General features: G+C 41.8%; 1 protein-coding gene across 1 annotated transcript in view; it reads left to right on the top strand.

Annotated features, from left to right (window-relative positions):
* GRID2 (glutamate ionotropic receptor delta type subunit 2) overlaps window positions 1-7,172 on the top strand; it is a 1,629,781-nt gene extending 1,622,609 nt beyond the window's left edge. Inside the window, exon 16 of the mRNA XM_075544881.1 lies at window positions 7,014-7,172. Coding sequence (XP_075400996.1) covers window positions 7,014-7,172 — 159 coding nt within the window. The remainder of the gene's footprint in view (window positions 1-7,013) is intronic.
* Window positions 7,173-15,924: the final 8,752 nt, after the last annotated feature.

Below are 15,924 nucleotides of genomic sequence, written 5' to 3'. Positions count from 1 at the left end.
TGGAGAAGGACATCGTATTCTGCAACATAAGGTTCCTATTAGGTGCCGTCAAATTAGTGCCAACTGATAGTGACCCTCTGTAGAGCGAGTGGTCCTTCCCCATCCTCACAGTCGCGCTCATGTTGTGGTGACCCCCCAACCATAAAATTATTTTTTGTTGCTACTTCATAACTGTCATGTTGTTAGTGTTATTAATCATCATGTAAATACCTGATATGTAGGATGTATTTTCATTGTTACAAATGGAACATAATTAAAGCACAGTGATTAATCACAAAACAAGATGTAATTATATCTTGTGAAATATTTATGTATTATATATTGTGAAATATTTTTTCCAGATGGCCTTAGGCGAATCCTGCGAAAGGGTCATTTGACCCCCCAAAGGGGTCATGACCCACAGGTTGAGAACCGCTGGTGTAGGGAGTCAGAACTGACTCAATGGCACTTGACAACACCTGGGCACTGAGGCACTGGCTAGCCTTAGGAGAGACAGACCAGAAACAACCTTTCAACAAATGGCGCTGGACAAATCAGATCCCTATTTGCAGAAGAATAAAATAGGATTCACACCTAACCTCCCGCATTAAAATGAACTCAAGATGGCTTAGAGACCTAGATGTAAGCCCAAGAGCCGTCAGGATTACCGATGAGGAAACTGGGACAGACTTTAGGAAGGGCCCTATTGCAGGGCATACACAAACTGTCCAATAAACTAACAGAAGCCAGCTAGGAAACTGGCATCATGGGTGTATTCCTCTGGAAACCATGTATTGGGTCATGCAGCAGATTGGGGCAAGGCTATAGGGTGTACTGGTATGACAAGACAGCGATTACACACGGAGAATCCAAAATCGGAAAACAGGAGTTACAACCTCTGTCCTTCCACTGCAGAGCATGTGGTCTTGGGCACTATGTTTCAAGAGTCTCTATTGCAGGCACCTCACCTGTTGAAAATGGCCGCCGTTGGTAGGAGCTGCTGGTGCTCCCGGTGTCGGAGTGCTGTCTGGCTGTGGACTAGTGTTTGTAAACATTTATTATAAACCCATCACTGCAGCACAATATGGTAGCTAGCATGGCACTTGTGTTTATCTGAGTGACGCTACATGGATTCCTTCAGCTAACATTTTAAGATAACAATTCTGCAAGAAAGAGGTAGAAAGCAATTGTAATTGTAACAAAGCGAAAGCCCTAACGCCATGCGAACATGTGGTTTAACCTTCAGAGTGACCCAATACAATAGTAGCAGTCCTGTGTAAGAAGAGATGCTCTGAACTCTTCTTCAAAACCTTTGGGTCTCACTGACTGACACTTGCAAGCAAAGATGGGAGAATGGTGGGTCCCTCTGCATGCAGCCACTTGCCATAAAGCTGGGAAGTGTTGCAATATGCACCTGTGGAGCTTATCAAATGCAGAATCATGCAATTTGAAAACAACCAATATCTAAAAGTGTTCAGTAGCATTAAGGGAGAAAAAAAGAGCAGACCAGGACTGGTTTAGTTGAACATGCTGAGGCGCTTTGTGCTCTTCTGTGTCTCTGCACGCTATGGCAGAGATTATTTTTTTTTTAAGCAACATCCTGAGAACAGCCCCAGCATAACCTCTGAAACTCACTGCTGTCGAGTCGATTCGGACCCACAGGGACCCTATAGGACAGCGTGGAACTGCTTCTGTGGGTTTCTGAGACTGGAAATCTTTATAGCAGTAGAAAGCCTGACCTTTCTGCCACAGAGCGCTGGGGGCTTCCAGTGCTGACTTAGTAGGAACCAGTAACCACGAGGCATCCTGGGCTCCTTTTGGACAACACAGCCCCCACTACAAACTTCACAGACAGTCAATAACTGGGTATCAGGAAACCCCATCCTTCGCTACTCTCAGAGAACTTTTCCTTATGTTATGTACAGTTTCACAAATGTTCATCAACAGTGCAATAGCTACATATAGAAAGAACTCGAAACATCTGTTTAGTTAGATCAGAATTAAAAGAAATTGTGGGACTTAGCTGGTTGGTTTGTTATCACAGAATCAAACATGTTTGAAAATGCTGAACGAATTCAATGACACCATGAGTAACTTTTTAAAAAGCTAGTAGATAATGCTGTTTGTGCAAATATGCAATCATTGCTCAATACATTTGGTGAACTAGCGAACTGGATGAAATTTAATTGAAAATGATTATGTACTGCTACACATGTATTATTCCTCCAATAATGGACCATTTTTCAGTAAGCTTCACAAACAACACACCAGAGTGAACTCTATTTTTTGTACAAGAGTGAAAAACACACCTGCTTTATACCAACCGATTTTCTAAATTGATCAAACAATGCAGATAATTACCAAATTGGAAGTTCAGTTTGCTTTTCCAACTGTTTTGGCTTTACAAATAAAAAGTCTTTCAGAGAACTGTGGGCAATGGTAACGAAGGAGAATATACTGTCACTGGTACTTCGTTTTAGTTTGCGTCTTCTCATGTAAAAAGTGAGTTTGCATATGTGTAAACAGGCATTGTTTTTACTTATTTTCTATTTGTTTTTCAATTTTCAGTTCCAAGTCCTAATTCAGTGACCTAGTCCTGAAAGATTTGTCTTATAAAGTATACTATGTGAGTAAACAAAGATATTTTAAATAAAAATGTAACACGCTCTTATTAAATTTTTTAATTTATGCAAATAGAAATGCTGATGTTGGGCACACAGTAGTTAACATCTTCAACCTAGACTTTCTATTAATAATATAGTGTCTTCTAACACTAACTTTACGGTACTTAGTGCAACATTCCTTTCTGCTTTATAGACGTGTAAATAGAAAGTTAAAGCACTGCACTTCCTCACAATATTTTCAATGGAAAGGATCCCTAAGGATCCTGTCTATTAACAATCTCATAGCTATAATGCCATAGAAATAGTACAATAGAAACAATCACTCATTCTTACTTATAGATGAGATATGATTAAGCAAAGGAATATATAGATGCATGAAGCCACACCTCAGGTTAAATTACTATCATAAATCCATCCCAGGTTAAAAAATCTTCATCGAATACCTAGTTTGCATTAAACATTACAGTTTATCTCACTTTAAAATAATCTACCTAATATATTCAAGTGTTGTATGGGTCTCCTCTCTACGTGTTTTGATGCTTTGAGAGAGAGAGAGAGAGAGAGAGAGAGAGAGAGAGAGAGAGAGAGAGAGAGAGAGAGAGAGAGAGAGAGAGAGAGAGAGAGAATGAATCAGCTTGTAGGTCTGAAGCTTTCTGCTATGGTACAGTAACTGCTTCAGACCTGTGTGCTATGTTTCCGATTCCTGGGAAGTTTTCTTTACTGCAGGGCATGCCCTGAAACACATCAAAAGAATCAAGTTCTACAAAAGAAAAAAGAAACTCAAGTAGGCTTGAACACACAAGAGAGGGAGAAAGAGATGAGAAGGGGGCCAGGCAGAGTGTTGAATACAAAATGAGTCCAGCCGGCCCCAGGAGCTCTTCGCCACTTACATTTATCTTATTCTGGGAGAGGGGCGGCCAACCCTGCCCTGACATAAACCACCCACTTCCATTGACTTTGACTCTGTGTGTGTCTGTGTGTGTGTGTGTGTGTGTGTGTGCGCGCGCGCGCGCATGATGTATATTGTACATAAAAGGGGGCAGATTTCATTAGGTAGCACTGTTACTTTTAAATAAATAAAGCCTTTAAAAACACAAATTACCAAAGGCCCAACTAAACAAATTTAGCATGGTTTTCATTTCACTGACCCATATGCATAGCAAGATCGTCTAACTGTGCACTGCTTTAATATCTATATCACAGTGTCTATGTTGCACCTTCCGTACTTGTTATGATATATAGCATGTGAGATTTCTGATGTCTACTCACAGTGCTTTGTACTTGTTTACTATCGTGGAGTCGAAACTCATGGCCATATCTCCTGCAATGGAACCGCTTCTGCCGGAAAAGTGAAGCATAAACAAAAGGTTCCTGGTGGTAAAAATGATTCAAGGGCAAAGCATCCAGCTAGCTAGAGCAATCAAGGAACTGTTTTCTGAGTTCATATTAATTTCACCTTAGAAAGTAATACCCCTAACTTCTGACAACGTGTGCTCCTGAAAAGGACATCCCTTCTGAAAAGTTCTAAGGTGATCACATTTTTCTGGAGCACAGGAAGTGTAATGTCAGACTTGACCTCAGTACATTTCTAATCACATGGACGGCCATAAATGTTGATAATTTGGAGGTAAGTAATTTAACAATGAATAGAAAAAGATAATAAGAGAGAACCATTCAATATATTTTTCTGATTAGAAAGATTCATAGATATCTTTATACAAATATATATAATATATAATTAGGAAGTATAATAAAAGAAGCCTATTTAGAATTTCTGTACAAGTTCTTACTATCAGTAATGACTGGTGTAAGTCTTTCAATATCATGTCTATTTTATAGGAAGCTTTAATAGAGTGTTCTAATGTTAATTCTCTAATACATATGAATTTATTAGTAGTATAGCACTAGTAAAATTATATTTGTTTTATTGTTTTTCTGATGTTTTCTAGTTTCTGCTTTACTGTGTTTTCATTGTCTCTAGATTACTGGTACACCCTCAATAACTCTCAGGTATAACTGTTATTAATCAGTAGTCTGATAGAAACTAAACTCTCCAGAAAAAGACTTGTGCAAGAGGTCATAAGTACATTTAGGTGACTGTGTCAGGTTTTCTTAATGAGCTTTGCCAAGCACTGCTCGCAGGGCCTTGCTTCAGCAGACAAAGGGTTTCAGCGTGCCAGCAGTCTGGAATAAAAGGTGGAATGCCTGTGTTCTGCTTACTGGCAGTTAGTTTGTGCCTAAATAACTGCAGCCAGCTTTTCCAGTGATGTTCAGACTCTGCTCTTATTTTCTTAAACAAATGAAAAAAATGAAAACTTGAAATAATTCAGAATTCGGTAGCAAGCGAAACACTGGTTTGTGACACACTGGTAATATCAAAATAGAATGACATGACTTCATCATTTTACCATGAACTATCCAAAAGCCTTGAGAGAAAGAGCCAGAGTAATAAAATCAAACATATTCTGAACATTAACAGTCCCGATTCAAGAATTTTGCCTTCAGATCTTTTCTTAGTGAAAATATGCTGAACACATTTACCAACCACATGATTTTGTGTGGCTGCATTGTTGTTGTTGTTCTTGTTTACTTGGTTTCTGGCCAGCACTCCAAACTACTCCAAAAGGTAAAAGCAACAAAAGAAAAGGCAGACAAAAAAACTTTCCTAGCGATTAAGTACAAAAAGAACACAAAAACTATAGAAGACTGCCATACTGATTCATAGATTTTTTTATGGTTTTCCACTTTTAAAGTACTGTTGAAGTTTTGCCATTTACTGTGAGTCCATTTGTTTTCGATTCTAAACTCCCCCAAAAGGCTGTAAAAAAACAAACCAGTGTTTCCTCTTCTTTTCTACCTGGCCTATAGGAGCTGTGCAGGCTGGGACCTGCACAGATACATACAGTCTTTTGGGGGAGTTTAGAAGTCCCCCCCAAACCAAACCCATTACCATCGAGTCCATTCCAATTAACATTGGCCAAAACAGAATTGCCCCCTAGGGTTTCCAAAGCTGTAAATCGTTACGGGAGCAGACAGCCCCATCTTTCTCCTGCTGATTGTTAGTGAGTTTGAATTGACGTTAAACAGGTGAGCGCTTAACTGCTGCATGACCAGGACTCCTTACTCATCATCCTTTGGATCAGAGAATCCACTTTAATCACAAGATTTACAACCCCAAAGGCCAGTCTTATTTACCATGATGCCCCAGATGACATGATGTTCTTAGTAAACAACAAACAGCCTTTGGGTCACAACTCTAGACCAGGGACATGACTGGCACGACTGCATTTCAATCAGTAGACCATTTTGAAAAACTAGCCAGTTATTGGATGAAGCTCCAGAGTACTGGAGACATAATGCCAGTCTTTGAAGCGATAAGTTCCATGATCATGTCAAAGTCCCAGTATCTAACACCGAGCTCTTCTAATATTTCTATGACCCAAAAGAACAGACCCCCATCCCATTGCTGCGGTTTAATGGTCCTGTCCAATGGAACAGAACACGTTTTGATCCTGACTGTCGCTCACTAGTATGACTTTGAGCGGATTTCAAACATCTCGCATCTATTTCCTTACCAGTGAAATAAACATGATCATGCTTTGCATCTCAGAGAGTTACCATAGGGAATGAATGAGATTGAATTCTGTGCCATCTACAAGAACCATACGATAAATGTAGCTACATTATGACACTGAGAAACAGTGTTGACAACTCCTTCTTCTTGACCTGGTCACAAACCCCAACTCCCGTTCCATTTGTGTTGGTTTTCCTTCCCCCTTACCTCCTTTTGATTCCTCTGACTGCACTCCAGGCGCCCTGGTGCTGTAGGGAGCTACGCGGTGGTCTGATGACCGCAAAGTCCGAGCGGTTATCAGTCTCGGAAACCCACGGGGGAAGTTCTCTATCCCGAGGGTCGCTATGAGTCGGAGCTGACTCGGCGGCACAAAGTGTGGGCTTTTTCATGGGGCACTAGCTTCTCATCTAGTAGACACTACATGACTTGAATGGTCATTGAAATCGATCCTCAGATTCAGCTTTATTCTATTCCTATCTTAGGTCACCGCTAATTTTATCTTTAATAAATAGTGATTTCAACAGTCCTATTCCACTGCTGATGGAAAAAAAAATAGTCCTTACACGTTACTATGAACCCTAAAGCCCTCTCTGAAAGAGATCCGGTCTCAGCAACCAACAACTAGTGTGCTGTGCTTTCTCGTGACTGCCTGCGGTCCAGAAACCCTCTGCAGCCCTAAGGTAGAGGTGTGGCCCTCCTCTCCTCCGTCTCCTCCCAGTTTATAAATAGCCATGAAGGTGAAACCCAGGCCTCCTAAATATTGCAGGAACACAGAAAATCAAACCGAAACTAAAATTAACCTTGATGTGTGTGACCTTATGCTTTATTTCCCACAGGCTTCATCCCTGCCAAATGAGTCTACAGCGTGTGAAGGAAGGAATGCTTGGCCATTAAGGCCATGTCTGAAATTTAGCAGCAACACCTGGAGAAGCCAGGCCTCCAGTCACGGCCTCCACCAATCGTCGCACCTGGGAGGGCCTCTGGAAGATCCGTAACCTCTACCAGCACCTGAGCTAGATCACTCTTCCACTTATTGATTTCAGGACCCAACAGATTCTGAGTATCCGAAACTGGGGAGCTGGTGTGCTATCTCCTAAGTTAAAAATAGCTCTTATTCAGTGCAAGGAAGCTGAATTCACCAGGCTGTGAGACCCAGAAAACTTTGCTGTCATCCACTCTTAGAGGAGCAACACAATGTCTACTGCTCTCAGTGAGAGGTCATTGGGTCCTACCTGGGTCAACCCAGTACCCTTAGCGGGACGCTTTTATACAGTGGATATTTTGCCTGTGGTTCCTGGCCAGCAACACACACGCTGAGGTCCATGTCTACCCCACAACAGCGTTGTCCTCCAGCTTCCACCTGTTCAAAAGTCACCATAGTCTCACGTCTGCCTTTCTGGGACATCTGATGGCCAAGGATCCAGGAGACACAGAGGACTACGGAGAACGTGCCTTGGCAGAACTGCGCCTGAAAAAGAGAGGTCTCTTTCAGCAAAAGCTTACTGAACTCCTGGTGACAGCGATTAACCATCTTTGGGGGGAAAAATTTTAATCACAGAGCTCTTTCTATATGATTGAAAGAAGGTTATCTTCATATTCACTGAAATGACCCCTTTTTATTTATGTCAATGGCCATAACCCCTTCCCCCCACAGGCTGCAGTTGAATCTACTCTGATTCATGGCCACCTCGAGTGTATCAGGGTCAATTATACTCCTTAGGGTTTTCATTGACTGACTTTTCAGAAGTTTTCTCACCAGATCTTTCTTCTGAGATACCTCTGTGTAGACTTAAACTGCCAAACTTTCAGTTTACAGCTGACCATGTTAATCATCTATACCATCCGGGGACTCTGCCCTTAACCCCAGTGGCCCTTACATGTCTACATTCTGCATGGATTCTTGACTAATGTAGAATCTCCAGTTTGAATCCACACCTTGTAGATTTGTTTTTGTAAACAGAGGTCTCTTAGATCATGAGATGGTACTCTGGGATGGCAGTGCCCGTGTATTCGAGCCACCACCAAGATAACTGAGTTTTCCCTATACTCATGTCTACATGTTTAATTAAAAGCATTTCCCAAGTAAAATATGGAAGCATCTTATGCTCATGAAACATCCTGAACGCTCATGAATGCGACAAAGTTTAATTGAGCATCTACTAGTGGCAAGCACTAATTCTGGAAATGCAATTGAGAATAACTCATAGCCACTGCTCCTAAGCAGTCTAGATGACAGTGGGGACATCAGACAAGTAAAAAACCTGATGAGTGCCAGAGAAGTGCAGTAATTGCCAGGAAAACCCTTCCATCTCTGTTCTTGACCACCCAGGGAACGCCCAGTTGCCCCAGCTAACTCACATATGACCTTCTAACATGCCAAAGCAACCCATACATTTCAGACCAACGAACATCGGTTTCCATGGGAAGTCCTGCCAGCAGCAACACAGTGGTTGCTGATTGCCAACATATTAGATGCCTACTTACTGGGCAGCTTCTCCATTATGTCACCCTACACTTCAGTTGAAGTCTGGTTGTGAGGCTGGAAGATCCCACTTCAAATTTGGGTTCTAGCAGTTACTATGACTAGGTACATCACTTCAACATTCGAGTCCTCGGTGTCTTTTTTGAAGAATAAAAATAGAAGCACCATTTACTGTACCTACCTCACAGGCTTGTTGTGAGAATCAAGTGAAAATGTATGTGACAAAACTTTGTAAATTTTGTCAGCTCTTAACCACCCAATGTTCCACTGGCTCTTCTTTCTCCCTGCCAAACGTAATGCTATCATTTACCAGGAGGCTGTTCTCTGTGCTCCCACACTGAAGAGTGGGATAATGAAGATAAAGTTCATGTCTTCCTGGTAGTCTATTTTTAATATAGGAATGCTGATGCTTCAGAGCATAACAAGGATATAAAACAGTGGACCAAACTGGGGCCTGGCTGATATGTAATGCCCTTGACCATTACCATGCCATGTGCACATTTTACCATTAGGACACAATAGACATGACTTCATCGGGAAAAGAATGTCTTCATGGGCCATTGTAAAAAGCCCATTCTTCACCCTACAGAAGTCATCAGACAGCAGAGATGTTCATAATCACTTGAGCTCTAGCTTCCAGGGGAATCGCCAGCAACGATAATAGACAGTAAGCCTTCTCAAATACAGTAAGAAGGCTTGGCGAAATGAAATACTGACCCACTTAAACTAAACTGCAGGCCATCCCTGAGTAGTTTATTATAACTGGACTGGTAAAAGAAGCCCTCAGACACTCATTTACAGGCAGGACATGGTGATACATCTCCTCACAGTTTAGCCTTCACCCCAACCTAGTTCTTGCTTGTGATCCTGACTTCTCTACTCCCTGACTGTACCACAGACATTTGATACAATGTGTTCCTTGCTTATGCATTCTCCATATCTCTCTATCACACATCATGTACAAACATACCCAGACACACATCCACACAACAGTAAGGAATTCTACCCAGATAGCCAGGCCCTAGTCTGAATTTTTACTTCTAATGATTCAAGACAGATTCTCTATGGCTGATCTAATTGGAGTTTAGTCTCTCTGGGGAAGCCAATTCACCCCAGATTGAGACCTTAAGTGCTTCATTCCTGGCATACGGCATAGAGAGCCTATGGAGCTACAGGGACCTAGAAATCCTTTGAACAAAGGGAGCTCTTTCTACCAAGAATTCATAATCTCTTCCCAAACTAAAAAGATCCCTGATAACACATAGAGTTAAGCACTGGACAGATAACTGCAAGGTCAATGGTTCCTAAGTTGAAATCTACTCGGTGGTGTGTTTGTTTGTGGGTTGGGGGGTTTCTTCCAAAACTAATGACGTATGAGGGGGGATGAAAAGATAGCAGAATCTTCCCATGAACTTTTTGAAGTCCCTTCAGACATCCAGGAATTGCATAAATTCTCCACAAAGTAAATTAAAGAATGGTGATGATACACCAACACATCTGCTCACACTGGTATCCTAGAAGCTCTGCATTAAGATTATGAGAGCAATATAGAAATTTTCTACTATAATCCATTCCATTATTTCATAGAGGAAGGAAAGGGGATTACAGGAGAAATGCCAACATGTTGCATATATCAGTTTCTGAAATATATTTAAGTAGAATGGGAATTTACGATCTCCTCCTTACTCTAGGTAAAAAATGAGTCCATTGAAAATTTCCTAAATATTTTCTTAAAAACAAAAGATTAAAAATTCATTTTAATACTTAAAGCTTAGTGGAGGAAAACCCAGGTCTTACATTATAGTGTACAATCACCACTTGCTGTGGGAAGGGAGCCAGAGAGTCTCAGAGTATCAGCCACCCAAGGTCAAAGGCACTGAGCCAAAGGATCCAGCAATGAACAGACCCAAGCCAGGAAGAAAAGCTGTTGCTAACATGACAGACCAAGCATACAAAACACGATGATCCCAGGTCATGGTGGCTGAGAAAGAAGAATATACATAGCCAAGTCAGAAAGTAGACTATGAGGTTGGAACAGGTATCTGGGGAAGGACTGGGCAGGAAATGGAGTTACCTATAGCCATCACTATGTTTATCTTGTAGGAACTTTTCTTGTGAGTTGTAATCCTGCATCTTAGCTTTTGCTAAAGGTATAGAATCCTCAGTATAACAGATGTCACTTACATAGCCAGCCCACCGTAGGAAACATAGACATTGACCCTTTGCTATCTTGGTTGGTATAATTTTTCTTTCTGAGTGGTTTTTAAATTTTTTCCATAAGTCTTTGATAAATTATTTTATCAATAAAACCTTGTTAATAAATAATTTCCCTGGTTGCAGTCCAATTCCTTCTTTGGTAAAGGAAATCTAGTACTCCAATGGGATACGTCATTGGGTTACTTTTATGCCTTTACATCCCAAGACTATACGAGAGGGAGTGAATGCTCTGCGAAATCAGATGAAAGTGTTCTTCAAATGATGATAGCAAAACACCAGACACGGGTAGCTAAGGAAAAGTTTGATTGTAACACACAAAATGTATTCTAACTTATGCTCAACCTCCAAAGTATACTTTTCCTCAAAGAGTCAGAGAAGATCCACTCGGCCTCTGCTTTGAGCTGCAGTGACTATTGAGTGAGAAGCAGGCGCACAAGCAGGCAAAGGCAAATGAAGAAAGAGGTAGCTGACGAGTGCCAGGCTGTTCAGAGAACTCACATTAGAAGTTCCAGCAGCGGATGGAACGGGGCCAGCAGACACAATGGTAGGGAGAGTTGGGAACTTTCTGTAATTAAAGCTTAAATTCTGCACATTGTTAAACAGGCTAAGAACTCTCCTTTGGGCAGAAAGCACTTCTGTTTTATTTTGGTTTTGATGATTTTCTTTAACGGAACCTAGTAAGGCATAAAATTGTCAAAATAAAGGAAGTCCCTGGGTTACAGCTCTTGGGTTAGCAAAGAAGATAATCTCACCACGAGAAAGATAATCAACGACATCTATCTATAATGGGAGGGGCTGAACATTATTAACAGAAGGTTCCTGCTTTGTGTTCTTTCCAATATGCTCATAGTAGATCCCGTTGTAAGTCAGTTTTATTAAACAGAGTTGCTGCTTATTTTGCTTTGTCATTTTAGAATATGGAAAATACTGCATAGTAAAAGTCCACCTGGTTTAAAGTCTAACAGGTACTCCGTTCATTTGAAAGAGTTCTTTAATTCTGGACTTTAAAAAATAATAAAGAAAAATTGAGTTCACATGAAAGAGTAAGAACCAATTGTAATTTATTAAGAGATCAATTTAAACATCATTTTGAGAGTGTCCATGCACAGAGAATAAATTTTGGAATTTCTGCCCTACCTCCCCCGCCAAAATCCCAGAGTATTATATGTTCTGAGATGCACTTTCAAGTGGTAATCAGAATATGGCCATTTTAGCTTTAGCACATCCCCAGTGTGTACAAATATTCTTCCTTTAAAACAGATACAAAAGTTGTCCCAGTAACAATGGTACATAGAAAGACACTTTGTGAACTTCCACAAGGGTCAGTGAAGGATTTATGACTATTTACTATGTGAGAATCAGGAGAAAGATGAAGCTGTCTGCTCCCAAAAAGATTTATAGGTTCAGAAACCCTGAAGTTCTGGGTTCTCAGAAACCCAGAGAAGTACTACTCTGTCAGAAAGGGTGACTCTACATTGGAAAGGAAGCCCTGGTGGTGTAGTGGGTTACTCACTGGACTTCTAACTGCAAGGTCAACACTACTAAACCACCTGTGGCTCCATGGGAGGAAGATGAGGCTTTCTACTCCATAAACAGTGACCGTCTTACAAACCCACAGGGGCAGTTCTGCTCTGCCTATAGGATCACTGTGAATTGGAACTGACTCACTGGCAGTGGGTTTTGAGTTTGAGTTATGAATCAGAATCAACTCAATGGTAGTGGGTTTGGGTTTTGGTTTTACTCTCAAAGGGACTTGGGCTCAATTTCAAACAGAGAGAGGTAATAGAAGAGCCTTAAAATGCAGAAATAAAATAATTTTTAAAATGCAGAAATAGCCCAATTTGCAAACATACTATAAATAACAAGGTTAAATTGCAATGTGCCCTCTATCAGCCCTTTGGTGTTAGCCAGGGCTAACAAATTCATTGACACTCCTGTACAAAGGGTAATTGTACATTAAGAAAGCATCCAACCCAATCCAGTCCAAGCCCATATATCTAAAGTCCTCTTCAGACTCACAAAACACGTGCAATGACACTGAATGCAGGGCGATCACAGGCCAGTGGGTAGAAAGTCTTTGTAGCCAGTGGCATTGTAGGCATCTCAGCAGTGGCAGGGGCCTCCTTGTGTCATCTTCCAGGGCTGCATCGGGGTAGCTCCATGTGGCTTCTCCTCAGGGATGTCTCACAGGGATGCTGCCTTGTCAGTAGAGAGTCTTTAAGGAAGTGGTTAGAGAGAAGTGTCTCCCACCTGCAAGAGCACCTGCAAGGAAGAAATACGGGATTTCCCAGAATTCTCAGGAGTAGGCCATGCCCACATAGAGGCCTCATTGGCTAGGATCTGATTGACAGGCTAGACTCCACCACTTCAATCTTAATCCTCAAACTGGCAAACGGTTATATTTCTACCCCACCTCCTCTCACTCTGCTCCAGGAGCTGAGCCCCATCAGGGAGCTAGGGCAGGAATTGCACTGTTGCTCTGCTTCCTCTTGGCTTTCCTTCCAAACTAACCTGTTGGTTTTCTTAGGTCTGCAAGTCAGTTATCATTTGCTCATTTATTTCCATTTTATAAAAGGTGTTTAGGTGGACTTCCGGGAAGATGGCAATGGAGTAACACATACTAGAGGGATCCCACAGAATTCAGCCCAGGAGAGTTGCTTAGAGGGAAATTCCACACTGCTGGAACACAGGAGGAGCATCATAAAGATAAGTAGGCACAGACCCACAAGGTTTTCAGGGGCTCGCGGCTTTTGACTTACCACAGTGGAGGCCAATTAGGACTTGACCTTAGCCCAGCCACTGTCTCTGCTGGACCCGGGACCATTTAGAGCTGGAGAGGGGGCTTAATCTCAACACAGCCACAGCTTGCTGCCACCTCAGGGCAGGCACTGAACCCTTGCAGCCCCATAGGCAGGGACCTGGATTCAGCCACATTGTTACTTTTGTTTCCCTCCCTTCTCTCAATCCCCCCATATTCTCAGAGGGCTGCACAGGAGCTTTTTCTAAACACCACCAGAGCTTGCCACTGCTGCCTCAGAGCAGGGTCTAAACCCTTGCAGCCCCACGGACAAGGATCAGGCTCAGATAGATTGTTACTTTTGTCCCCCCTTGCCCCCCCACCCCACTTCTCTACAGTCTCAGTGGGCATACTTTTAAAAAATGTTTTTCACCTCTGTCTCTTTCCTGTTATCTCAAACTCCACTACTGACCTCCAGACCACTCCCCTTGGCCAAGGGCATTTACATCTATGCCCTGTGCAACTACGCCGAGCCTGGGGAAAACACTGCTGACCTCCTGTGTTCCTGGGGGTCTAAGGCAGCTCAGCCAACACTCTTCAATGTTCCAAGCTGCTGCAGGAACTTCCGCCCAATCTCTGCAACAACAAAGCAAGCAATCCACCAGCCTTCTGGGGCACTCCCCTAAGAGGGAAGCCACAGGAGTATAAAGTGGTAGGTTAATTCCATAGTGAAATTAGCTGTAGGTAGTTTGAAGAAGCATTCCTACAAGTGTCCCAGAGACACCCAGTGCTCTTCAACTCCCTGTAAAATGTCACATGGCTCCTCTAAAACAACGCAACGCAAACAGCCATCAGCCCCAATGACCCCAACCTTCCACCTCACCCCCCCCAAAAAAAAAACAGGATAAACAAAAGGCAATGCAGAAGATGTGCTGAATGTAATGGCATGCATAGAAGAAGCAGACATTGGGCTGCCACAGAAAGAAGTTTTCAGAATGCTACTTGGAGTCATAAAGGATATGAGGGAAGCAATACAGAAAAAAGGATGAAATTATAGAGGAGATAAAGGCTGTACACCAAAGGGAAATACAGGCACTTAGGGGGAAGATTAAAAAAAAAACAGTAGCAAAAACACAGACCTTGAGAATCGACTGGAGGAAGCAGCGAACTGCATCAATGACTTGGAGGTCAGCCAAGCAGACTTTAACAAATGTGAACAAAAATCTAGTAAGATCATCAGAGAAGATGAAGAAAACCTAAGAGCTATGTCTGATGCTATGAAGCGGAACAACATTAGAATTATTGGCTTACCGGAGGAAGATACAACAAAGAAGTCATCTACATCAATAGTGAGAGAATTCTTAGAGGAAAACTTCCCCAGCTTAATGAATGAAAACCAGGTAATCATTCAGGAGGCTGAAAGCACACCAGCTAAACTAAATCCCAAGAAGAAGTCATCAAGGCACATAAGAGTTAAACTATCCAACTTTGAGGAAAAGGAGAAAATCGTGAGAGCAGCTAGGGAAAAACAAACAATAACATATAAAGGTTCCCAAATAAGAATATGCTCAGACCTATCAGCAGAAACTATGAAGAAGAGGAGAGAGTGGATTAAGATATTCCAAAAATTATGAAGAAGAGGAGCAAGTGGAGTAACATATTCCAAAAATTAAAGGAAAACAACACTAACCCATGAATATTCTACCCGGCCAAGTTATCAATCAAGATAGATGGAGAAGTAGGAGTCTTCCCAGACAAGGAAAAACTCAAAGAATACGTTAGAAGAAATCCAGTTCTATAAAAGATCCTTGCTAACCCAGTATGGGCAGAAGAACAACACTCACATGGCATAAATAAGAGACCGCCACATAGAACAACCTCACCCAGAGGGCAACAAAGTAAAAACAGACCCCAAGATAGCATTGGCTTAAGGATGGAAAGAAATCAAGAATGACACAAACACACACACACACACACACACACACACATTCACAACACACTAATGAGAAAGGAAGGTAAGAAAACATCCAACGCAAAAGTTATAAGATGAGATCACAGAGTAGGCAGATGGAGATAATAACCCTAAATACAAATGGCCTGAACTCAGGCATTAAAAGACTGAGGCTAACAGACTGGCTTAGAAAACACAATCCATCAATCTGCTGCCTACAGGGGACCCATCTCAAGGCTACAGACAAAAGCAGGCTAAGAATCAAAGGCTGGAGAAAGGTATGCCAAGCAAACAGCAATTCAAAAAAAGCAGGGCTTGCAATCCTAATCTCGGATAAAATTGACCTCAAAGTGCAAACCA

This window comes from Tenrec ecaudatus, chromosome 3, assembly GCF_050624435.1.
Source record: "Tenrec ecaudatus isolate mTenEca1 chromosome 3, mTenEca1.hap1, whole genome shotgun sequence".
In the NCBI taxonomy this organism is placed as follows: Eukaryota; Metazoa; Chordata; class Mammalia; order Afrosoricida; family Tenrecidae; genus Tenrec; species Tenrec ecaudatus.
This window is presented reverse-complemented; position numbering and strand designations above follow the sequence as displayed.